The 22,853-nt window shown below is 55.9% G+C and overlaps 2 protein-coding genes across 8 annotated transcripts; one reads left to right on the top strand and one right to left on the bottom strand.

The window, feature by feature from the left end:
- Positions 1 to 6,899: 6,899 nt before the first annotated feature.
- On the bottom strand, positions 6,900 to 10,673 carry YPEL4 (yippee like 4). Of its 2 annotated transcripts, none has more exons than XM_070383302.1 (5): positions 10,457 to 10,673; positions 7,889 to 8,213; positions 7,659 to 7,702; positions 7,214 to 7,322; positions 6,900 to 7,056 (listed from the first exon to the last, which is right to left on the bottom strand). In XM_070383302.1, the coding sequence occupies exons 2-5, from the start codon at positions 8,027 to 8,029 to the stop codon at positions 6,973 to 6,975; spliced, it is 378 nt and encodes a 125-aa protein (XP_070239403.1). In that variant the 5' UTR covers positions 8,030 to 8,213; positions 10,457 to 10,673; the 3' UTR covers positions 6,900 to 6,972. The 2 variants fall into 2 exon arrangements, with proteins under 2 accessions (XP_070239403.1, XP_005891201.1); XM_005891139.2 differs by having other exon boundaries at positions 6,900 to 7,062; positions 10,457 to 10,661.
- A 4,701-nt stretch (positions 10,674 to 15,374) lies between these two features.
- CLP1 (cleavage factor polyribonucleotide kinase subunit 1) lies at positions 15,375 to 18,656 on the top strand. 6 transcript variants are annotated; one of them, XM_070383300.1, is made up of 3 exons: positions 15,375 to 15,523; positions 16,346 to 16,993; positions 17,599 to 18,656. In XM_070383300.1, the coding sequence occupies exons 2-3, from the start codon at positions 16,388 to 16,390 to the stop codon at positions 18,268 to 18,270; spliced, it is 1,278 nt and encodes a 425-aa protein (XP_070239401.1). In that variant the 5' UTR covers positions 15,375 to 15,523; positions 16,346 to 16,387; the 3' UTR covers positions 18,271 to 18,656. The 6 variants fall into 6 exon arrangements, with proteins under 6 accessions (XP_070239401.1, XP_014332286.1, XP_070239399.1 ...); XM_014476800.2 differs by having other exon boundaries at positions 15,375 to 15,594; positions 16,366 to 16,993; XM_070383298.1 differs by having other exon boundaries at positions 15,377 to 15,594; positions 15,947 to 16,993.
- Positions 18,657 to 22,853: the final 4,197 nt, after the last annotated feature.

The following is a 22,853-nucleotide window of genomic DNA, read 5'->3' as shown; positions in this document are numbered from 1 at the left end:
TCCGGAGCTGCCCTCTTCCTGCCCAGCCCAGGGGGCTGGCTGGTTCAGGAGCGCTGCTCTGATCGCCTGGGCTGAGGCTGAAAGGCCAGGAGGGTCCCGGTTGGAGAGGGACTTCGGCTCAAGGGGCGTCGGGAGGCGGGCAGGAAATCGCACCTCTCGTCTCCTAGGGTCTCCGAGTCCGGCACCAGGGGCGTCCGCGAGCCGGGCTTCGGGAGCCGCATTTGGCGGGAACCGGGTCCGCCCTCACCTGCAGCCGGATGGGGGACGTGATAGAACGAGCCGGGAGGCCGACCTCCAGGGGTGGGGGGGGTGCCCGTGGGATGTGGGGGGAGGCCCGCGGAGGGGGCGCCTGGGAGCGCCCCGACCTCGCTGGCCGTGGGGGGGCGCGGGGATGGGGTTGGGGGCGAAGAGGGGAGCCCGGCAGCCAATGGGCGGGAGGATCTCGTTTCAAAAGGGTGAACCCGCAGCCAATGGGAGCCTGGGGCAGCGGATCCTGCTCACTCCATTCAAGAATCCCAAGTATTCAAGATGGACGGCAGGGAGTGTGGAAGGAGAAGGGGGCGCGGGGGGCCCGGCGCGGGCGCGGCGCCCGACGCCCCCCGCCCCCGTCTCGGCCGCGGACGCCGCGGGGCCCGAGCCCGGCCCGGGAGGGCGGCGGGCGGGGGGCGTGGGGCGGCGGGGGGGGCGGGGGGCGCCGGGGCGGGGAGGGCAGAGAAAGGGCCCGGGAAGAGGGAGGCGGCGGGCCGAGGAGCGGAAGGAGGCGCGGCGTGTAGGTATCGGGGCGCCCCGAGGGCCAGCGCCGCGGACTGGGGGGGCGCATCCTCTCGGCGAGGGCCGGGGGCGGGCCGGGCCCCTCCTCCGTCTTCTCTGCCCCCGCCGTCCCCTCCGCGCGGGCATCTCTTCTGGTTTCTTCTTTCGCCGCAACTGAGACGGGGGAGCAGCAGGCGTGTCGTGCTGGCGTGGCTCCCTGCGCCTTTCCAGTGGGGGTGTGGTGGGGCCGGGGCGGGGGGGCTCCGCTGGGCCATCTGTGTGTGCCCGGGCGTGCGTGTATGTGTGTCTGTGTGCAGGGTGTGTGTGTGCGTGCGCGCGCGCAGGGTGTGTGTGTGTCTGTGTGTGCGCGCGCAGGGGTGTGTGTGCGCGCGCGCGCAGGGGGTGTGTGTGTGTCTGTGTGTGTGCGTGCAGGGGCTGTGGGGCACAGGGGACTTGGCGGGGGCGTTGAGGGGGGAATGCAGGGGCCGCAGGGCTGAACCCAGCGCGGAGTTGTGCGTCGGGAGAAGTTGTGGGACGAGCCGGGGGCTGCGCGCGGGGGTGAGGCCCGCCCCTGCCTTAAGAGTTGCCGGGCCTGGAGGGGTGCGCTCGGAGCGCGAGCTGCGGGCTCCCCCCCACGCACGCCGTCTGGGTAAGTGTGTAGTAAGCTGAGCCGTGCAGCAAGTGTGGCTGGAGTGTGTGCGCGCGCGCCCGTGTGTGGTCCAGCCTCAGGTGTGTGTGTCCCGGGGGCGGTGGGGGTGGGGGGCGGCGCCGAGCTGGGTGTGGAAGGAGCGCACGCCCCCCTCACTCCGCCCCCCGCGCCCCGTTCCTGGGACCCTCCGGGCAGCCCCTCTGGTCGCCATGGCCGCGGGCCCGGCCTGCCCCGCCGCTCCCGCCGCCCCTCCACCTGCCCTTTCTCTCCCTGCCGCGGGCTGGGCCCCATCCCCCGCTGCTCCGGGGGGCCAGGGCCGGAAGATGGTGGCCGGTGAGGAGTGGGGCGCGGGGAACTTGAGCCGCCCCTCCCCCGTTTCCTCCTCGGCCTCCACGCCCGCCTCTGCCAGGAGCCGGGGGGCGGCACCCGGGCCCGTGGCGGGGGAGGGCCCCGCCGGCGGCCGGACCCGGGGGCCCGGCTCTGGGCGGAGGGGGCCGTGAGAGCCGCGGGGTCCGGCCCGCGCCCCCCACCCCGGGTGCGATCTGGGCCCCCTGGGGGGCATCTCCCCCTGGCCTCCAGGAAGCTGGCTGGCCCATGCTCTTGGCCCTTCGGCCCCTTGTTGACATGGTCCGGTTCCCCACGGGGACGGCTTTGCTCAACCCAACAGCAGAAGCTGGTGACCGACCCTCGCGGAGCCTGGATCTCCGTCCATTAGAACTGTGGGCCCCGGGCCCCGATTACAGGAACAGACTGCATGGAAAGGCAGGGGACAGGCTCTCTTGCTTTTCGAGCTAGTGGGAGGGAACCCCCTCCCCCCCAGGAAGAGCTCCCAGCGGGGAGGGCACAGGGCATCCCCCAGGGGCCTTTCTGATGGGTGCACCCCGGAATTACCCCACAGCCCGGCCCCCGAGGGCCGCAGCTCTAGCCAGGAGCCTGCTGCCCCAGATCTCTGCCCGACTCTGAACCTTTGGTCGGTCTCAGGATTGTTTGTCGGGGGTGTAAGCCCCTTAGACCTGGTAGGATGGGGACGTCTGAAGATGCCTGAAGATGCCGGTGAGCTTGAAAAACCCCCTAACCGGAGTCCCTGGATAAACAGGAAACAGATTCTGACCCTACTGCCAAGGAAAGCCTGTCTCTAATGGCGAGGGAATGAACCGCACCATTTTGTTCAACGCTGAATCCACTCAGTGGATTTTGCAGGCCTCGGAGAGGAGCTGTAGAGGTGGGACTTCACCCACAGCTTCCGCCTGCAGACCTGGGGGTCTCTCTGTGCGGCCTGTTCGCCCCCATCCGAGACTGTCCCGTGAAGGCCTAGACCTTCCCTTTATCTAAACTAAAAAGGAGAGAGAGCTTTAGAGCGGGGAGGAAGCTCTGTGGTCTGGGCCAGCCAGCTCCTCTCTGGAGGCAAGCTGAAAAGACCTACAAACCCAGGTAAACCCGGCTTCTCCTCACCTCCGGATCTGGGGGCGGGGGTGTCTCCCAGTCATCTTCCCGTGAAGACGGAATGCCAGGCTGCTTCCTGGCACTCTGTTCCCTCTGCCCTGAAACCTCCGGGGAAAGATGGTCTCCATGTTAGGAAGGAGGTGAGGAAGAAGACAGGAGGAGGAGTGGAGGGAAACAGAAGGGACACTGGAGAAAGGAGGGGAGCTGTGCTGAAGGTGAGGAAGGGGTGGGGAAGCCAGGGGCCTGGGAGCAGGGCCGGCGCCCCTCTGCTGCGGGCCGGAGCTCTTTTCACATTGTGCTACTGTCTGCGCCTGTCACTAGCAGTGCAATGTTAAAAGGGCATTGGCTGTGCAGCGCTACCCAGCGCCGGCTGCCTCCCGGGCATCGACCTTCCTCTCCGGCCTGGGCACCCCTCAGCCACCCTGGTGGGAACTCAGGAGGTCTCCCTCTGAGTAAGTCAGATGAATAGCTCACACTTACGGAAGCACGTCCGTGTGCAGTCTGTGTGCCAGACACCAAGTGCATCATGGTGGGTCCTCAGGACCGAAAAGTAACATCCCCATTTTACAGATGGAAAAACTGAGTCAGAAGAGGCTTAAGCAGCATGGCCAGAGTTTGATGGTGCTTAACGTTTCAGAGCCTATATCTAATCCTGTCCTAAATCACAGTTTACCAGTCTTGGAGAGGGTTGAGGAAGGTTGTTGAGCTGAGGGGTAGAGGGTTTTTGGTGCCACCTGCTGGTTGTAGATGAGTATCTTCCAAAGGTTCAATGCTTTAAGGAGGAAAGGAGGGAGTGACTGGTTGGCTAAGAAGTTCCCAGACTCAGCTTGGGATTGGAGGGTGGGTGGACAAGATTGAATCACTGGTCCAGAGTAGACCTCCATTAGAAAAAGGGGGTGCACAGGCAAGGAAAAAAGGCTAACCCGAAAGGACTGCACCCCAGGGAGGGGCTGGTACGCCCCTTGCATTCCATGCCTGCAGCTCCTTCCCTGGCTCTCAGGCAGAAAAAGGAGACCTCCTCTCCACCTACCCCTCTTGGTCACAGGGTACTTGATACCTGTCTGAGCATCCAAAGTTTGGACAGTCCCGCCCCATGGCCTGATCGCAAAGATTACATAGGATCCCTTGAACCCAACTCGCAGAATTATTCTTCCAGGAGAGATTACAAAGAACCGAGACTCATGGGTGCCGTTTACTTTCCTGTTTCCCACAGTTCCTAGTTGGCTTAATAAGTAAATTGAGAGAGAGGCAGATTTGGGGAGCTTTAAGAAGGCAGCTAGTTTGTGCCTGATGTTCAAGGTCAGAAATATTCAAGGACAAGCCTTCCTGAACTTTAGTGCAAGAAGTGGGATTGAGAAGGACAGGGTTTCTGGGTCCCTTGCTGGAACCTGAGAGAAGGCTCTGGGCATCGCCAAGCAGGCTGGGACGGACCCCAAGGCCTCCCAGGTGGGGGTTCTGGGCACCCAAGGCCCCCTAGATGGGGGTGCTGGGACAGACCCCGAGCCCTCCCAGATGGGGGTGCTGGAGCGGACCCCGAGGCCCCCCAGATGGGGGTGCTGGGCACCCAAGGCCCTCTAGATGGGGGTGCTGGGACAGACCCCGAGCCCTCCCAGATGGGGGTGCTGGGGCAGACCCCGAGCCCTCCCAGATGGGGATGCTGGGGTGGACCCCGAGGCCCCCCAGAAGGGGGTGCTGGGCACCCGAGGCCTCTCAGAAGGGGGTGCTGGGCATCATTCCTTCAGGGCTTGATTTGCCTTCTAGCCCCTGTGTCTTCCAGAGGTCTTCTGCCCCAACAGTCTCTGCATTCTGATGTTGACAACAGTGTCTGAGACTACAGTTAGCTTCAAGTCTCTTTTTTTTTCATTCTTAGCATTTCTACTTGAGCCTCTTTTTGGGCCATTTGGTGATGTGAGTCCACTTGATAAAGGACAAGAAATGTTCAGTGTTTACTCAGTGCCCTTGGGATGAAGTCCTTGAGTGTTTCATGGCCCCAGCCTGTCTTTCCTGGGCTGGCTCACCTCTCACCCACTCGTATCTGAGCTCCAGTTTAGGAAAGAAACTTTTATTTCTCTTCAAATTAACTCAACTTGAGCCGCCTGACACAGTGCTCTCAGCCTGAACTACCCCCTCCCCTTACTCTTCCTTTCTGCCCACGCAGCCTCTCAGCTTTCAAGGGCTTTCAAAGTCATCACTTCTGCAAAGGTTGCTCTCCTCAGTTCTCGGTGATGCCTCTACTACAAGCCCTGCGCTCACTCCCCTGTCCCCTTCTACTGGAAGCGCCTGCATCTTGTTTGTCTTCCCACTAGACAGGAAGCTCCATGAAGTCAGGCCATGAATGCCTTCTTCTCCACTGCTTTGCCAGTGCTAAACAAGGCCTGGCAAGGAAGTGCTCTTACAAATATTTACAGTACCAATGAATGAATGTGGAAATAACAAGCTAGCTTACAAAAAAAAAAGATTTTTATGATGCATCCAACCCTCCCTGCAGTTGTTGGTGACCGCACAACAATAAGAATTTCACAGCACTGCCAACAATCGCACGAGGGTCGTGTGGCTGCATTGACGCTGCAGTGTTGAGCTGTTTTGTTCCAGTTTGTAACCGCTGCCAGGGCAGCACCTTGGCTGATCGATTTTCCTTTTAGCTTTAAGAGGAGCCATGAGCTGACCAAAAGATTCCAGAACCAGGCTGAAAGGCAATGGGACCCAAGAAAGCTCTTGTTCTGGAATGAATCTCTTCAAACTTGGCAAAAGTGGATTCCTTGTCAAGGGCTCCAAAAGACAGAAGCTGTTAAGGATGCTCCCGCTGGAATCTCAACAACAACAACAAACCATCTCAGAAGCAAAACCTCACCTGAATCTCCATCCCCTGGTGTCTTGCCATAGACAGAGCAATTGCTGCCCCCTAGGGGTAGAAGGGTGGCCTTCCCAGGTGGCTCAGATGGTAAAGAATCTGCCTGCAATGCAGGAGATCTGTGTTTGATCCCTGGTTCCCGAAGATCCCCTGGAGAAGGAAATGGCAACCCACTCCAGTATTGCCTGGAGAACCCCATGGACGGAGGAGCCTGGCAGGCTGCAGTCCATGGCATTGCAAAAGAGTTGACTTAGCTGCTAAACAACAGAGGAGGAGGGGCAGGCCTGGGGCAGGGGTGTGCATGGGACGATCTATGGTACCTGCCAAGAAAAGTCAGAGGACCGAGTGCCTCACGTGTTGCTTTCCCCTTTTTATTAAAAATAGACCCGAACACTTTATATATCATACAAAAGTTTCGTTCGCTGGTGGCAGCCGCGAGGACGCCTAGCCTCATGGCACTGATCCCCCACCTTCCCTCTGAGGGCCTCGGTCCCAGGAAGCAGTAGCCGGCCCAGAGGACGCCCACCAACCCTGCTCGCTCTGGAGACTGCCAGCCGCGGGTGGGGCTGTTCAGGGGGGACCTCCCCCGACCCCACCCCATGGCAAAGGTCAGATACTGAAAGTGCCTCTTCAGTGCCAAGGTAAACTGCCAAGTGGAGTAAAATGCAAACCCCTGGGATGCTTTGATGATCTCCCAGGGCCTGGGACTCCGGACTTTTTTTTTCTTCCGCCCGCCCCCCACCCCACGAATCCTGGCTGCTGCAAATGGGGGGGTGGGAAACGTCACCCTTAAGAGACTCCGGTACCTCCCGGCGTCTGAGGTCAGCATTTCACTCCACTTCGAGCCTTTTCTCACCTGCTATTCTGTGGCCTAGGATCTCCCAGTGCCAAGACTCGAGGTTGGTCCTCTGTTCGCTCGCAGAGGTGGAGCAAACACGGCTTCCTCCCGAGGGTCCTCTAAGCCTGCGTCTCTGCCCCGCCAGCCCCTCGGTTTTCAGAACCTTGGGGGCGACAAGTCCCCACGCCACCCCTTTCCCCTCCGTTTCTGCCTCTCCCTGACTGCTGCCCACGCCTGAACCTTCAACACCCCTGGGGTACCGCAGACCCCCATTCCAGGGGGGCCTGGGCGTGATGGGGTGGCGGCGGGGGGAGGGACGGCGGGAGCAGGGTCCCCCCCAGGGGTGGGGCAGTGCTCATGCTGGTATGGACGCGAGGCCGGGCGGGGGCAGGTGTGGGAGGGTGGGGCATGCGTCGGGAGGGCAGAGGCCGCCGGAAGCCCTCAGTCCCAGCCGTTGTCCTTCACCATGTGCGACATTTCAATGATGTACTTCCCCTCCTTGTACTTCTGGCTCGTCTCAAAAGCCTGCTCCTGGCGGGGGGAGGCCGGCAATGTGGGCCGACGGGCCCGCCTACCGCCGCCGGCGTAAGCCCGCCCCCTACCCAGTCCCCCCACTCCTAGCTCCCGCCTCCCTCTGGGTCAGGCAGACACCTGACGGGTGGCCCTCCCCCCCAGTACTTACATATTTCCAGCCCAGGGTGGTTTTGCAGCTCTCGCAGAAAATATCAGCTACCGAGTGCAGCCCCGTGAGCAGGAGGCGCTGTTCAGCTGGCCCGCACCCCACGTTGACCCTGGGAGACCGGAGGACCCAGCACGCGGGGGGGAGGGGGCGGTGTGTCACTCCGTCAGCGCACCCCCAAAACAGCCCAGAAGGCCAAGCCTCTGGAGAGAGCGCAACCCACCCAGCTGAGAGCCCTGCCTCCAGCACCCCACCCCTTGCTGTCTAGCGCCTGGCACCCCAGTTCTCCCGGGCTCCCCACAAAAGCAACAGACCGGGCTTCCGCCAAAGGAGAGGCAAACCCAGAGGGCGCAGGGCACCCCCCTCGGGCGGCTCAGCCCCTCTCTTCAGAGAGGAAAGCTATTCACCCACACCGGCACACACGCACAAGGGAGAGGGGTAGACTCACACGGAGTTAAACAGGTAGGCTCGGCCATGGCTCCCCTGGAAGGACTGCGGAGACACAGGGCGGGCGGTGACTGCGGGGAACCCTTGACCCCGGGGTTCACGCGCTCCCTGAACCCCCCGCGGGGGCATGGTGGAGGGAGGCCAGGCTTCGTGGTGTCATCCCCGGGTGATGTTTGGAGGAATCTGATGCGGGGGGCGAGGGTGGGGGTGGGAGTGATGGAGGGGCGTTACCTTGGAGATGAGCTCGTCGTGTTTGGCCAGGTGTGCGCGGCAGTGGACGCAGCTGTAGGTGCGGTGGCAGCGAGGCAGGTAGCTGCGGAAGGTCTTGGCGGGGAGGCAGGCGGGGGCCGGGCCAGGGTCGCAGCTGGGCATGACGGGCTGGAGGACGATGCCCTGGCGGGCGGGGGGCGCAGGCGCCGTGCAGCCCCCGCACAGACGGTCGCAGGTGAAGCAGCGGAGCAGGTTGGCTAGAGCCGTGTTTCAGGACGGGAGCGGTGCGGGGGGGCTGCCGGGCCAGGGCCCCCCCAGACGTGAGCCAGGCAGAAATGGAGGTCACCTGGGAAGGAGGGCAGGGTCACCAGGAAAGCCGGGGGGCCCTGCCGGGGGCACGGAAGAGCCGGGGCGCCTGCGATCACTTCCTCTCCTGCTTTACCCATCCGCAGCAGCCCCGCTCCGCGCGCGCGCTCACACTGCATCTGCCACCCGGACTGACCGTCTGCTCCGGCCGGCCCCGCAGCGGATGGGGGTCTCAGCCCGGGAGGCGGTGTCTCGCCCTCCTGGGGCCAGAGCCAGCCTCCACCATTTTCCACTGGGAGCGGCCCGCTGCCATGGGAGCCGCGTCACTGGCAAATGCTCCTTCCTCCCTCGCTTTTCCATCCTTTTGTGAGGATGCGTCCCACGTGCGCTGGTAGGCTCTGTGTCTCTGGGGCTCAAAGCCTTGAAAAAGTTGGGGGTGCGTGCCGGTCCTTCCTTCCCGTGACCTCGGTTTGCAAGGTAATTGGCCCCAGCACACGATTTGTGTGGGTGCGAGGAGCGTGATGAGAAAGGGAAGGAGCGCGGGCAGGTAGGCAGACAGGCACACTCCAGTCCTATCGGGGGGCGGGGGCCCAGAGCCTGATGGACGTCTCTGCTGGGACCGAAGGCCTCGGACGGGGCTGCTGCCCGGCCCTGCGCTTGGGTTCGCTCATTCTGGCCCGGGAGCATCACTGGGCTTGTCTTCTCAGCTTCTGAGCTCGTCTGTCTCTCTCTACTGCCCTCTAGGACTGTTGCCTTGGCTCTCAGTGAAGCACCCAGCATAGGAGAGAAATGATCTTCCCTTTGGGCGCGTCTGACCGCTGGGGGCCAATGGCAAGTAGGGCCGGTGTCAGAGAGGCCGGCGGTCCCGGGCCGTGTTGGCAGCGCGGGTGCGGTGTCTCATGATGGGCAGCGTCACAGCCCCGTGGTTTGGGGGCACAAGGTACAGGATGTTTCTTTCCCCCTTCTCCCAGGGGCAGGGACTCTGGGTGACGCGAGATAAAAAGAATTGCCTGGTTCTGATTAAGAATCTTGAGGAGGATTCGCAGGCTTCAGCCCCACAGTGGCCGCGGGTGCTGGAGGCAGGGATAAGGCGGGAGGTGTCCTCTGCCGGCCCTGATAAGCCAGGGAGCCTCGGCCCGCTCCTCGGTGGAGCCTGCTGGCCGGCTCTGTGTGGCTTAGCGCCGGTCTGTTTCGGGGATGCCAGCCGGGTGCCCTGGCAACAGTAGGCAGAGGAGCCGGGGTGCGCAGGCTCCGTCCTGCCCTCCGCGGGGACCACCAGCACCCCAGCTGTTCCAGCATTGCCTGGGGCCGCCAGGTCGGCTCTCTGCAAAGCCTCCCGGCAGAGGGCATCGGCCGTTTCAGGCCCTCGGCCCCTGGTGGGACTCAGGAAGAGCACCCTGGGCTGAGTTCAGGGTGACATTGGGGTCCTCACCAGCAGAACACCGGCCAGCCTCCGCTGGACACGTCTGCCTTCAACTTTGCCCGCCAGTGAGTTCCCGGCGGCAAGCTCCACCTGGCGCCCCCCGCCTCCACTTTCCCGGGGCCCGGGGAGGGGGCAAGGACCCCCAGCCTCACCCCGCCTGTCTTCCCTGCTTCCCCATCCCGCCCAGGGGAGGCTGCACAGAGAGCCCCTCTCGGGGGAGCGGGGGCAGGGTGCGTCGGGGTCACTTCTCTCCCCATCTCAGATGACCGGGAGAAACAAGGGGAGCCAATGACGGGGGCAGAAGCGCGCCGGGGTGCTGACGGCCCCCCGAGTGAGCCGCGGCTGGACCGTGGGAGGCGCGGGGAGGGGGTGGGAGGGAGGGGTTGCTGAGCAAGCGGCGCTGACGGCAGAGGCGGAGGCTGGCGGAGCCAGGTGCGAATCCCGTGCCTCTTAGGGGGGAAAAAAAGGAAAAGGGAAAAAGGGAGGGGGACACCTGCTCACAATGGATGCTCGCATCTGCTCGGAGGCCGCGAGCCCCCCCGAAGGCCTGGCATCCTCGGTACGGTACGGTCCCAGTGATGAGCCGCGCAGCAGGCTCCCGGGGCGGGCTTGGTGGCGGGGGGGGGGGTCTGCACCCCAGCGGCCAAACAATATAAACAGGGCTGCTTGATCAAACAGGGGTGCCTGAGGCTGCGGCCAAAGTTGCCGGGAAGAGCTCGCAGAGGGATGAGGCGGGGAGGGGGAAGGGAGGACAAAGGGTGGATGGAAAATGCTTTGGCGAGGGAGGAAAGCCACGCGCAGCCCGAGGGGGAGACGCACAGACGGGGAAAGGTGTGCTTGGAGAAGGGCTGCCCCCTCACCTTGAGGCCGGCTCCAGAGATCTCCGTCTATCTCCCCCTCTCTCTCTCAATCTCTTTGCGCTCTCTTCGCGGCTCCTTCCGCTCCTTCAGTGGGGAAGGGGCGGGGGGCGGGGAGGGTGGTGGTGAGGGGCTCCAGACCCGGGCTGCCAAACTGGCCCAGCTGCGGGGGGCGGGGGGGCGGCCAAAGGCGGCCTCCCGCCGGTACCCCGGTCTGTGGGTGAATGTAGCTGTGTGTTGTGGGACTGCATCATAACACTGTGAGTCATCCGGGCCCCCACCCCCCTCACCTCCCACGTCAGAGCGGGGCTGGGAGACACAGGAGGCGGGCTGGGAGGCAGGCAGCGGGCAGGCGTCGAGGGCTGGGGCTGGGGCAGCGATGCCCGGGGGGCGGGGGGGCGAGCCAGGGGCGGGCAGGGAGGGGAGCCGGGGTGCTGCGGAGGAGGGCCCCGTGGCCAAGGAGACCGCCAGAAGCTGGGGGGAGGACAGGGCTGGGCAAGGATGGAGCCCGCGGTACGGGTGGCGGGGCTGGACCAAAGACGAGAGGCTGAGAGCCGGATGCACAGTCAGGACCCACCGTGCGCTCAGTCAAGATGCTACATTTCCCATTTCAGCTCTGATGCTGACGCGGGGGAAAGCAAGCCATTTTAATGGTCACGGATGGCATGGGACGCCCCCAAGCTTGTACCAGGCGCTTCCAAGCCTCAAAGCCTCCGGTTCAGTACACCGCCCCCCCCTCCACCCGCCGCCGAAGGAGTCACAAACCAAAAATGACCTCTGACAGGCAAACCTCTTATCGACTACTTCCAAATGAACTGTGCTTCACGCACGGAGACACCCATGTTACATAAGATTCTCTGCTGGGCTCTAAACTTTGAGGGAAAAAGGAAACTCCTCTCTGCATCCCAGGACTGCAATGCCAAGTGCAGAGCTTAGCCTACAGAAGATGCTCAGAAAACAGTAGTTGAGTTGCAGATATCTTCAGACGTTGTCCAAGTGTCTGGCTTTGGTCTCGGAAGAGACGTGAGTTGGAATCGCAGCTCTGCCAATACACTTACCAGGAACCACTGGGCCAGTTACTGATAACTTGTGTGCCCCTGTTTTCTCCTTCTGCTAAATGAAGCTGATGTTTACCACAGGGACATGTGAAGTAAAGTGAGATAATATGTAAACATCTAAAAAAAAAAAAAAAGCTTGGCACCTGATAGGCAGCTAGTAAACAGTAGTTACTGGCATTTCAAAACAGTGTTCTCAACTTGAATACCCCTCAACCCCGCGTGGAGTTACTCTTAAATTCTGATAGCTCAAGAGGCACATGCCAAATTTGTGTCTTATGAAGAACTTAACATCTTTCGTGCTGTTTTTCTGTCAGTTTCCAGTTATACTTCATGTGAGCCAAAATATTTCTCATAAACTTTTGCCCTCTGCAAGTTGCTGAAGTATGTAGACACAGAACATACCCTCTAAGGTAAAAACCTAGATTTCTAACCGAGGTGAACGTTCAGAAAAAGTACTTTTTCACAAGTAAAGGGGGGAGTGAAAAGTTAAGGTAGGGAAATGAGGTTAATGGGAGGCAATGCTAACTGGGTATGAAAAGTGAAAGGAATTCTGAATATTTCTTCAGGATACCTGGTAGTTCACTGGAGAACTAATACACAACACAGTGAATGAATTAATTAAAGCAAACCATCCGAGAATATCCTTCAGTTTAAGGTAGATTCTGAAAACACAAAGTCGGTATCTTGAGTGATGTTACCAGAGGTTTGGAATTGACAGGTGGCACTGAGTAAAGAAAGAAGAGGGAAATGTTCTCATCTGGACAGCAGATGAGGAAGGAAATGTAAGTGGAGGAAGAATTTGTTGAGGAAAATAGAAGGAAGTGTGAAAAAGGAAAGTGAATAGTTTTTTAGGGCAAGGTTTGAAAGTGTAGAAGCAAAAAATTAAATGAACTCAGGAAGATGATCACGAATTTAGCTGGAGAGGAGAATGAAAAAGGCATGTGAGGGCAGTGTTATCTGAGGGTGGGGTGGAGAGGAGAGGAGTGCTTGGTGAAAGACTGAACGTGAGGAAAGAGTGTGGGCAAGCACAGATGCTTTCAATGTTGCACCCTGAGCCTTTCTGTGTTTAAGAAGCAAAATGGAGAGCAGGCCCTAAAGGAGGGGGAGGGGTTTTTTCTCCCTAAACTCAGCTTGAGATGGCTATTTAATATCCAAATTAAGATGACCTTGGGACTTACCTGGCGGTCCAGTGGTTAAAACGCCACACTCCCAAGGCAGGGGACATGGGTTCTATCCCTGGTTGGGGAACTGCGTGGCATGGCCAAGGAAAATGAAAGAAACAGAAAAAAGAATGATGACTTTAAATAACTGGGAGAAACTGCCTCAAGGGAGAGAATGTGGAGGCAAAGAAACAGATCTGGGAAGTGGACTGCGTGTGAACAGGAGAGGATGAGCTCATAGAGGATTTTGCAAATGAAAGACTAGAACTGGACTCTTTTTCTGTGTGTGTGAAAGTTGCTCAGTCATGTCCAACTCATTGCAATCCATGGACTATACAGTCCATGGAATTTTCTAGGCCAGAATACTGGAGTAGGTAGCCGTTCCCTTCTCCAGGGGATCTTCTCAACTCAGGGATTGAACCCAGGTCTCCTGCATTGCAGACGGATTCTTTACCAGCCACAAGGGAAGCCCTAGAACTGGATTTTTGCAGAATGGTGAGCAATTAGAGGATACCTGGTAGTTCATAGGAGAACTAATACCTGCACGGTGAGTGCATTAAATAATTAAAGCAAACCATCGGAGACAGACGGGCTTCCCAGGTGGTACTCGTGGTAAAGAACCATGATGTGGGTTTGATCCCTGGGTTGGGAAGATCCCCTGAAGGAGGGCATGGCAACCTATTGCAGTATTCTTGCCTGGAGAATTCCATGGACAGAGGGGCCTGGCGGGCTACCGTCCATAGAGTTGCAAAGAGTCAGACAGGACTGAAGCGGCTCAGCACACCACACACACGCATCCAAGAGAGAAACGTGAGAAGTAAGGATGGCAGTCTTAGAAAGTGAGGGCTAAGGTGGGGCCAGCTGGAAAAAGGCAACCCAGAAAATCTTCCTAGGCTTTTCCACCCGGATTAACTCTGTGAGCTGGACTGAAGAAAGTATTGATCTCTAACGAACGGATGACAGTTACAGCGTGTCCTTCACAGGATTCTTGTGAGGATTAAATGGATTTATACCCTTAAAGCCCATAGAGCACGATGTGGCATCTAGTACTATGCATTCACTATGTAATAACTGAACTCATACTCCAAAATCTTGGGTTTGAATACTGCTGCTACTGCTGCTAAGTTGCTTCAGTCATGTCCGACTCTGTGCGACCCCATAGACCGTAGCCCACCAGGCTCCCCCGTCCCTGGGATTCTCCAGGCAAGAACACTGGAGTGGGTTGCCATTTCCTTCTCCAATGCGTGAAAGTGAAGTCGCTCAGTCATGTCCGACTCTTAGCGACCCCATGGACTGCAGCCCACCAGGCTCCTCCATCCATGGGATTTTCCAGGCAAGAGTACTGGAGTGGGGTACCATTGCCTTCTCCAGGGTTTGAATACTAGCTTGGGCAAATCCCTCCACCTGTCTTAGTCTCCTCTCTCACCTGAAATTTAATAAAGCTGACTTTACAGGTGGCTGTGAAAGAGGACACCTGAAAGGGCTTTGAAAAATGTAAACTACAAACAGATGGCTTCATTATAGCTCTCATCCTCAATCTATAATAAAGCCTTAAGAGCTCACATCCGATGTTTTCTGTTACAGGCATTGGGTTTAGTGCTTTATATGCATTATCCTTGGAGAACGAAATGGCAACCCACTCCAGTATTCTTGCCTGGAGAATCCCAGGGACGGGGGAGCCTGGTGGGCTGTCGCCTATGGGGTCGCACAGAGTCGGACACGACTGAAGCAACTTAGAAGCAGCAGCATGCATTATCCTATTCATGCTTCAAAACAACTTGAAGATAAATTGTTATCTCTATTATACAGTCAAAAAAACCCAAACAACACCTGGGTCTAAGCCTGTGATTTACCCAAAGTCACACAGCAAGCAAGTGGCAAAGAATATTCCCAAGTCCAAACGCATCAGAAGTGTATAAAGTGAAAGTGAAGTCGCTCAGTCGTGTCCAACTCTTGTGACCCCATGGACTGAAGCCCTCCAGGCTCCTCTGTCCATGGAATTCTCCAGGCCAGAATACTGGAGTGGGTAGCCTTTCCCGTCTCCAGGGGATCTTCCCGACCTAGGGATCGAACCCGGGTCTCCCACCTTGCAGAGATGCTTTACCTTTACCGTCTGAACGTATAGATGTGGCCCAACCTGTTGCTTGTGGGGTGAATGATTGCCCTTGTATAACCGTCAGAGATTTGGGGAGGGAAAGAGTCCCCAGCAAAGCTCTCCGCTTAACAGGAGAGGGGTTGTTGGGTAATGACTGCCTTGCAGAGTAACTGGAAGAAATTTATTTTTTATTCTCTTATTTAAGTAAAATGCTCTGTAATGCTCTCCAGGGGTCAAACGCTGTGTCAGGACGGGGATGGCAGTCCAGTTAGTCTCTGATGAGCTGCTTGGCTGACCTCTCTCTATCCCTAGGTCTCCTCGTATCCACACAGGGCTCCGCGCCCCGCTTCCAGGCGGCTGTGGGGCCTACATGGTGAGCCCCCTCCCCTGCCCGCCTCCCTTCCCCTTCTCGGGCCGCAGGTGAGCAGGAGCGACGGGGAGAGGGCCCACAGCCACCGCGCCTCAGCGGCCGCCGTCCCCTCAGCTGCCAGTCCCCGCCGCGCACGGGGGCGTAACCACCCCGCCTCCTGCTTCCTTCCCCAGCTGCTTGACGAACAAAGACGGCAGCCGCCCCGCCCACCTTTGACGTCACGGTAAAAAAAAAAAAATTGACTACAAGTCCCAGAGGGCCGAGCGGCGGCGAGAGCGCGACCGCTCGCGACAGCTCTGGTACAACTACATCTCCCAGGGGGCCCCGCGCGGCCGCTCCTTCCCCACTGCGCAAGTGTGGAAATGCTTGTTTTCGGCGTGGGTCTCGGTGAGCCCGTCTCTCTTCTGGGCTTGTGTCCTGTCTTCTTGGTTTCGAGGTTTGAGCTCGTGGCTGTACAGGTGAGGTAGTAAGTTCAGGATCGCAGCCGCCGCCTGCTTAGAGCCTGCGCAGATTTCGGTGCCTGGGGAGGCTGGGACGAATGCTAGACCTGGAGCTGCGATCTAGATCGGAGATAATTCTTTGCTGTTCCTCGGCGCTTTCTAGTTTACTAAATTTTTTCTTTCCCTCCGACCATCCCGGTTAATCCCCAGAACAGAACTTTGTGTGGGGAACTGTAAGCGCCTCCAGTTGACAGCGGAGGAAAAGGTTGAGAGGAGCTAAGTGAAAAAGACACTGCTGGTGGTTGCTGAACGGTTTCCTTGATGCTGTTTGCTTCTGAGTCCCAACTCGGTATTCTCTCTCTGCCTCCAGATTGCTGACTCCCTTTTTTGTTGACCCAAGGATTAGGGACTGGGCATCTGTAGCTTTTTCAAGTCTGGAGTACCCGAAAGAGTGATAGTGATGAAGGGAGCAACAAACGTGCTGTAATCAAGTCTGTCAGTATGTAGGTATCTTTTTTTTCCGCCGACGTCTGAGTTAGTTATCCACTCGGTGTTTTTACAGAGGTGCCTTTTGGTTGTCAAGCTCTATTTTAGGTACTGGAGTTACAGCACCAAACCAAAATGCCCAACCCTTACCTTCTAGTAAGGGTAGATAGACAGTAATCAGATATATAGTGGGACAGGTGGTGATGAGAGATAAGGGGGAAGAATAAAGCAAAGGAGAAACATCCTCTGGAGGATTTTGAACCGAGTCCTAACTTCTGTTTAGATCTGATTTTGGCGTTCCAGACAAAGCAGCCACACAGGAAAGATGGGAGAGGAGGCCAATGATGACAAGAAGCCAACAACTAAATTTGAACTGGAGCGGGAGACAGAGCTTCGCTTTGAGGTGGAGGCGTCGCAGTCAGTTCAGTTGGAGCTGCTGGCTGGCATGGCAGAAATCTTCGGCACAGAGCTGACCCGAAACAAGAAGTTCACCTTTGATGCCGGCGCCAAGGTGGCTGTCTTCACTTGGCACGGCTGTTCGCTGCAGCTCAGTGGCCGCACCGAGGTGGCTTACGTCTCCAAGGATACCCCGATGTTGCTTTATCTCAACACGCATACGGCCTTGGAGCAGATGCGGAGGCAGGCAGAGAAGGAGGAGGAGCGAGGCCCCCGGGTGATGGTCGTGGGCCCCACGGACGTGGGCAAGTCCACCGTGTGCCGTCTGCTGCTCAACTACGCGGTGCGTTTGGGCCGCCGGCCCACGTACGTGGAGCTGGATGTGGGCCAGGGCTCTGTGTCCATCCCCGGCACCATGGGGGCCCTGTACATTGAGCGGCCAGCGGACGTTGAGGAGGGGTTCTCCATCCAGGCCCCGCTGGTGTACCACTTCGGCTCCACCACGCCTGGCACCAACATCAAGCTTTATAATAAGGTCAGAGCCCAGGGCAAGGCGGTTGGAGGGAGGGGGCCGGCGTTTGCCAGGTAAAACTCTCTGCCCCCTCTCAGTGGCCATCACTTCCAGGGTGATGGGTTTTGGAAAAGACAGTTTCAAAAATAGTTCAACCTCAGATGGTTAAACATTTCTAGGGACCTATTCTTAAGTAGGTCCTATTCTTCCCTGGTGGCTCAGACGGTAAGGCGTCTGCCTACAATGAGGGAGGTCCGGGTTCAGTCCCTGGGTTGAGAAGATCCCCTGGTGGAGGGCATGGCAACCCACTCCAGTACTCTTGCCTGGAGAATCCCATGGACGGAGGAAGCTGGCAGGCTACAGTCCATGGGGTCGCAAAGAGTGAGACACGACTGAGCGACTTCACTTCATTCTTAAGTAATTTATTACATTTCAACTTGGGACATGAAATACCAGAGACAGAAAAAACAACATAAAATGAAAACTAACTCCATGTTATGTGGTTAAAACCACCGCCATCAGGAATGTCCTTTTTCTTGAACCTGATACCACTTAGGCTAAGGAAGGATCGTGTGGCCGAGGGTTCGTTTTGTGCCTTTTCTCCCTCACGTGGACCCTTTCTTCTGCAGATTACATCTCGTTTAGCCGATGTGTTCAACCAGAGGTGTGAAGTGAACCGCAGGGCCTCGGTGAGCGGCTGTGTCATTAACACCTGTGGCTGGGTCAAGGGCTCTGGTTACCAGGCCCTGGTCCATGCAGCCTCAGCCTTTGAGGTGGATGTCGTTGTGGTTCTGGATCAAGAACGGCTGTACAACGAACTGAAACGGGACCTGCCTCACTTCGTCCGCACGGTGCTGCTCCCCAAGTCAGGGGGTGTGGTGGAGCGCTCCAAGGACTTCCGGCGGGAATGCCGGGATGAGCGCATCCGTGAGTATTTCTATGGGTTCCGGGGCTGTTTCTATCCCCATGCCTTCAACGTCAAATTTTCAGATGTGAAAATCTACAAAGTCGGGGCACCCACCATCCCAGACTCTTGCCTGCCTCTGGGCATGTCTCAGGAAGACAATCAGCTCAAGCTGGTGCCTGTCACCCCCGGCCGAGATATGGTGCACCACCTGCTGAGCGTCAGCACGGCGGAGGGCACGGAGGAGAACCTCTCCGAGACCAGCGTGGCGGGCTTCATCGTGGTGACCAGTGTGGACCTGGAGCACCAGGTGTTCACCGTTCTCTCTCCGGCCCCCCGCCCGCTGCCCAAGAACTTCCTTCTCATCATGGATATCCGGTTCATGGATCTTAAGTAGCGATCCGCAGGCAGCCTTGCTGCCTGGGGCCTGGAGGCCTTCCGGCCATCACCAAGGGCATACGGGCTGAGGGATGAGCACCTCTTGCGGCCAGGCTGCTGGGTGAATGGTGGACTACCAGAAAGCATGCGTTCTACCTCGTAAAAACAGGTGGTGGTCACCTAACTCTTCAGTTGTGAGCCAAAGGTTTCTTAGGTCACCGAAGGTGCCATCAGAGAAGCCCCCTTTCTTTCACTGTGCTACCACGTGGACTCATTTATTACCATTTTATCTTCTGCATATACTACTTGTTATCTCATTTGTCCGCAAAGAGTGAATTCAAAGGACTCCTCCCAATAAAGTTCATACTTGGAAAAAAAGAAAAAACTATTTTAATAAATATTTTTGCCATAGCACAGGAGTTGGTATCATTTTTTAAAGCTTGGGTTTTTTCCCCCTAAGCATTGTAGAAATATTATTGGAATGATGTATTACTGAATGCCTAGAGAAGAAGAAAGCCAAGAGCCCACCTGTGAGCTAAGCAGGTGAATATTTATGATGGGTTTCCTTTTCCTCTGCACTTGGGTGAATAGATCCTAAATCTGTTGTCAGTGATGGGTTTAATATAAGGAACTAAACAGATGGTGGTAAACTTGGGGTGAGATTTCAGATTGGATATTATCCAGAGATAGCTCGTTTTCTCTCAGCTACAGCTCTCTGCTCTCTGTCCTGTTGTCTGTTTAATTGGAATCAGATCCCAAGTCAAAAAATACATTTGAGCTTCCAGGTGATAAGCCGGGACAGCCCATCTCTTTGATCTCTTGCAAACAATTGGTTTCCCTAGTTTGGACTTGTATTATTGAATAAGTATCATGATGACCTTATCCACTGATTCTTTTCACAAATTTTTATCATGCACCTACTGTGTGACAGGGACCTTTCTAGATGGGGGAATGAGATGGACAGAGTCTTGCAGAGCTTACAGTAAACATAAAAAGTGAGGTGCTGTGCAGAGAGGCTTAAGATTGGGCCATAGGAGGCGGGGCGGCCCGGAGGCTTTTTAAATCAGGTGGTCAGGAAAGGCCTCTTCTGAGCACACGTTTTGAGTTAAGACCTGAATGGCTGTGTGCAATTGGGACAGAATCTTCCTGGTGGAGGAAGCAGTGTAAAACCCTAAAAGGAGCAAGCTGAGTGTGTTGGATGAAGGGAAAGGCCAGCATGGTGGGAGTGACATAGCAAATCAAGGGGAGAGGGAAAAACTCAGGCCGGGGTGGGAGGCAGCAAAGACCAGATAGTGTAGGGCTTTTGTAATCCAAGAAGAGTGGGAAACGATGGGAGAGAGGTAAGAAGCTCCAATACTTTGGCCATCTGATGCGAAGAGTTGACTCATTGGAAGGACCCTGATGCTGGAAAACATTGAAGGAAAAGGAAGAAGAGGGTGGCAGAGGATGAGATGGTCAGATACCATCACCTCCCCACTCACTCAATGGACATGAAATTGAGCATACTCTTGGGAGATAGTCAAGGACAGAGGAGCCTGGTGTGCTGCAGTCCATGGGATTGTGAGAATCAGACATGATTTAGGGACTGAACAACAACAAAAACACGGACTGGGTAGCTTACAAACATCTGAAAATGGTCAGATTTCTGAAGGCTGGAAAGGCCAAAATCAAGGAACCAAGCATAGTCACATTCTGCCAAGGGCTCTCTTCCAAGTTGCAGATTACCTGCTTCAACTGTGTCCTCACAGAGTGAGAGGGGCAGGGAACTCTCTGGAGCCTTGTTTATAAAAGCACTAATCCCATTCATGAAGGTCTACATTCATGATCTAAGCATCTTTCAAAGGTTTCATCTAATATTGGGGATTTCAACATAATTGCGGGGAGGCGGGGCACAAAAATTCATACCATTGCAGGTGGTTGAACACAGGAATGGCATGTTTTAATTTACATTGAAAAGATTTCTGCTGGGCAGAAAATGGATTATAGAGGCAAGAAAAGAAGCAAGAACACAAGTTGGACTTTTGAGGTAGGGTCAGCGTGAGAATTAATGATTCAGAAGAGGGCAGCAGAGAGAGTTGAGTAGATTGCCTCGGGAGATTTCAGAGGTAAACCTGACAGGACTTGCTGATGGGGGTGGTACGGAAAAGCACGTGGAATCAAAGGTGATATGATTGTGGATATCAAAAATGATACCCACATTTTTTACTTGGGCATCTAGATTGGATCTGAGGTTGAGGAAACTTTGGGAGAGAGGATAAAAAAGTACAGATACTTTGAAAATACCGATAAACTACACCAGGAGAAACTATGAGGTATTACTTGACATACATAGCAAAGTAATTTATGTGAAGTTTGGTGGTCTGGATATCTCATTGTTTTAGTCTAGATTTTGCAATACTTTTCAGAAGTGGCTATCAATTTAAATCTTGTGTTCTATTAAACATCCTTTCCAGGAAATATCTTGCACAATTCTAAGGAAAATTGGAAAAGAAAATGGAATCTCTCTCTAAACCCTGGGATAGTTTATGCCACTGTCAGTACTCATCCAGCTAAGAGCTTGGTGTTCAGTAATCCAGTGTCCTAGGGGAGTTCAGTGTATGTGGCTGGTCAGTGGACTGTCCAATGCTCATTCCCATTTAGCACTGTCTAGCCAAGAGACAAAACAATTTATAGGTTCTTAGACTGTTGAAAGTGGGAAAAGGAAAATGCCTAATTTGTGAACTTGGAGAAATGAAGTCTTAAAAGTCCAAGAAAAGGGACTTCCCTGACCGTTCAGTGGTCAAGACCCTGTACTTCCAGTGCAGGGGGCACAGGCCCAGTCCCTGACTGGGGAACCAGAATTCTGCAAGGTGTGCCACACAGCCAAAAAATAATGACAACAAACCCAAGAAAAATACAGATAAATGAAATTTTATCTTTCCCTAAGGAAACAAATTAAGCTGTTTTACAAATAGGAAAATATTTTATCTCTAATAACACCTTAACTTTACCTACCCTAAGGTAGAAAGTTTAAAAACTTTGCATTTTTAAAAAGTACACAGTCATTAAGAGAACTCTCCAGTGTGCTGCAAGAAATGGTAGATGAAGCCTTTAGCCAGAATGAACTACAGCCTGTTGACACATGCCATGCCAGAAAAGGAACTAGGCTAGACCTCAGAAAACAGAAGGCAGGCCTTCTCCTTCCCTTGCCGCTCAGCTTCTAAACATCAGAGCAGTTAAAGCAGCAACATGTGACACCAAAGCCGAGGACAGACAGCAGGATTTAGAATCACACTTCACAGGTGAGAAACCTTGGCTTCAGAGAACTGGCTGGTGGAACACTTTTTTGAAAGACTATTATGTAATAGCCAGAGCAGAAAATGGCCTTGAGCTAAATCAGGAGAGAACACTGGGCCTTGCTCTTGGGTTCACAGCTGTGTAGGACTAAATAGGGCAAACCATGGTGCTGAGATCTAGGCAGAACTGGCCAGCAGCTTGCCATGGGCAGCACCTTCTGGAGAACCTTTTCCTTCCTTTGGCCTGTATTTCCGGACTGCCCAAGGTTAGGCGTGGGGTCGTCCAGCCCCTGTGCTACAGCGAAACACTAAGGCAATTAAGCGAGGCCCAACCAGTCCATCCTAAAGGAGATCAGTCCTGGGTGTTCATTGGAAGGACTGATGCTGAAGCTGAAACTCCAATACTCTGGCCACCTGATGTGAAGAACTGATTCATTGGAAAAGACCCTGATGCTGGGAAAGATTGAGGGCAGGAGGAGAAGGGGACGACAGAGGATGAAATGGTTGGATGGCATCACCGACTCAATGGACATGGGTTTGGGTGGACTCCGGGAGTTGGTGATGGACAGGGAGGCCTGGTGTGCTGCCATCCATTGGGGCAGTGTCTAACATGACTGAGAGACTGAACTGAACTGAACTGAGTTTCAGGTGTACAGCAAAGTGATTGAGTTACACATATACACATATCTCTGGTGGCTCAGATGGTAAAGAATGTGCCTGCAATGTGGGAGACCTCGGTTTGATTCCTGGGTCAGGAAGATCCCCTGGAGAAGGGAAGGGCTTACTCACTCCAGTATTCTTGCCTGGAGAATTCCATGGACAGAGGAGCCTAGTGGGCTACAGTCCATGGGGTCGCAAAGAGTTGGACACGACTGAGTGAATGAACTGAACTGAAACTCTTACTCCAGGGACCGCTGCTGCCTCCGCGCGCACTCCCGGCGTCCCCTCCCACGGGTGGCCCTGGGGCCCCAAGGCTGTTGCCCGCTCTCCTCTCTCTTCTCTCCGGATCTTTGGCTGGAGCTTCGCCCTTCTTGGTAGCTCAGCTGGTGAAGAATCCGCCTGCAATGCACGAGACCCCGGTTCGATTGCTGGGTCAGAAGAGCCGTTGGAGAAGGGATAGGTTACCCACTCCAGTATTCATGGGTTTCCCTGGTGGCTTAGCTGGTAAAGAATCCTTGGGAGTCCTGGGTTCGATCCCTGGGAAGGGAAAATCCCCTGGGGAAGGGAACGGCTGCCCACTCCAGTATTCTGGCCTGGAGAATCCCATGGACAGGGGAGCCTGGAGGGGTCCATGGGGGTCACAAAGAGTCGGACAGGACTGAGTGAC

Source organism: Bos mutus, chromosome 15 (genome assembly GCF_027580195.1).
Source record: "Bos mutus isolate GX-2022 chromosome 15, NWIPB_WYAK_1.1, whole genome shotgun sequence".
Lineage (NCBI taxonomy): Eukaryota > Metazoa > Chordata > Mammalia > Artiodactyla > Bovidae > Bos > Bos mutus.
Note: the sequence above shows the minus strand (reverse complement) of the source record. Positions and strands in the feature narration are given on the sequence as shown.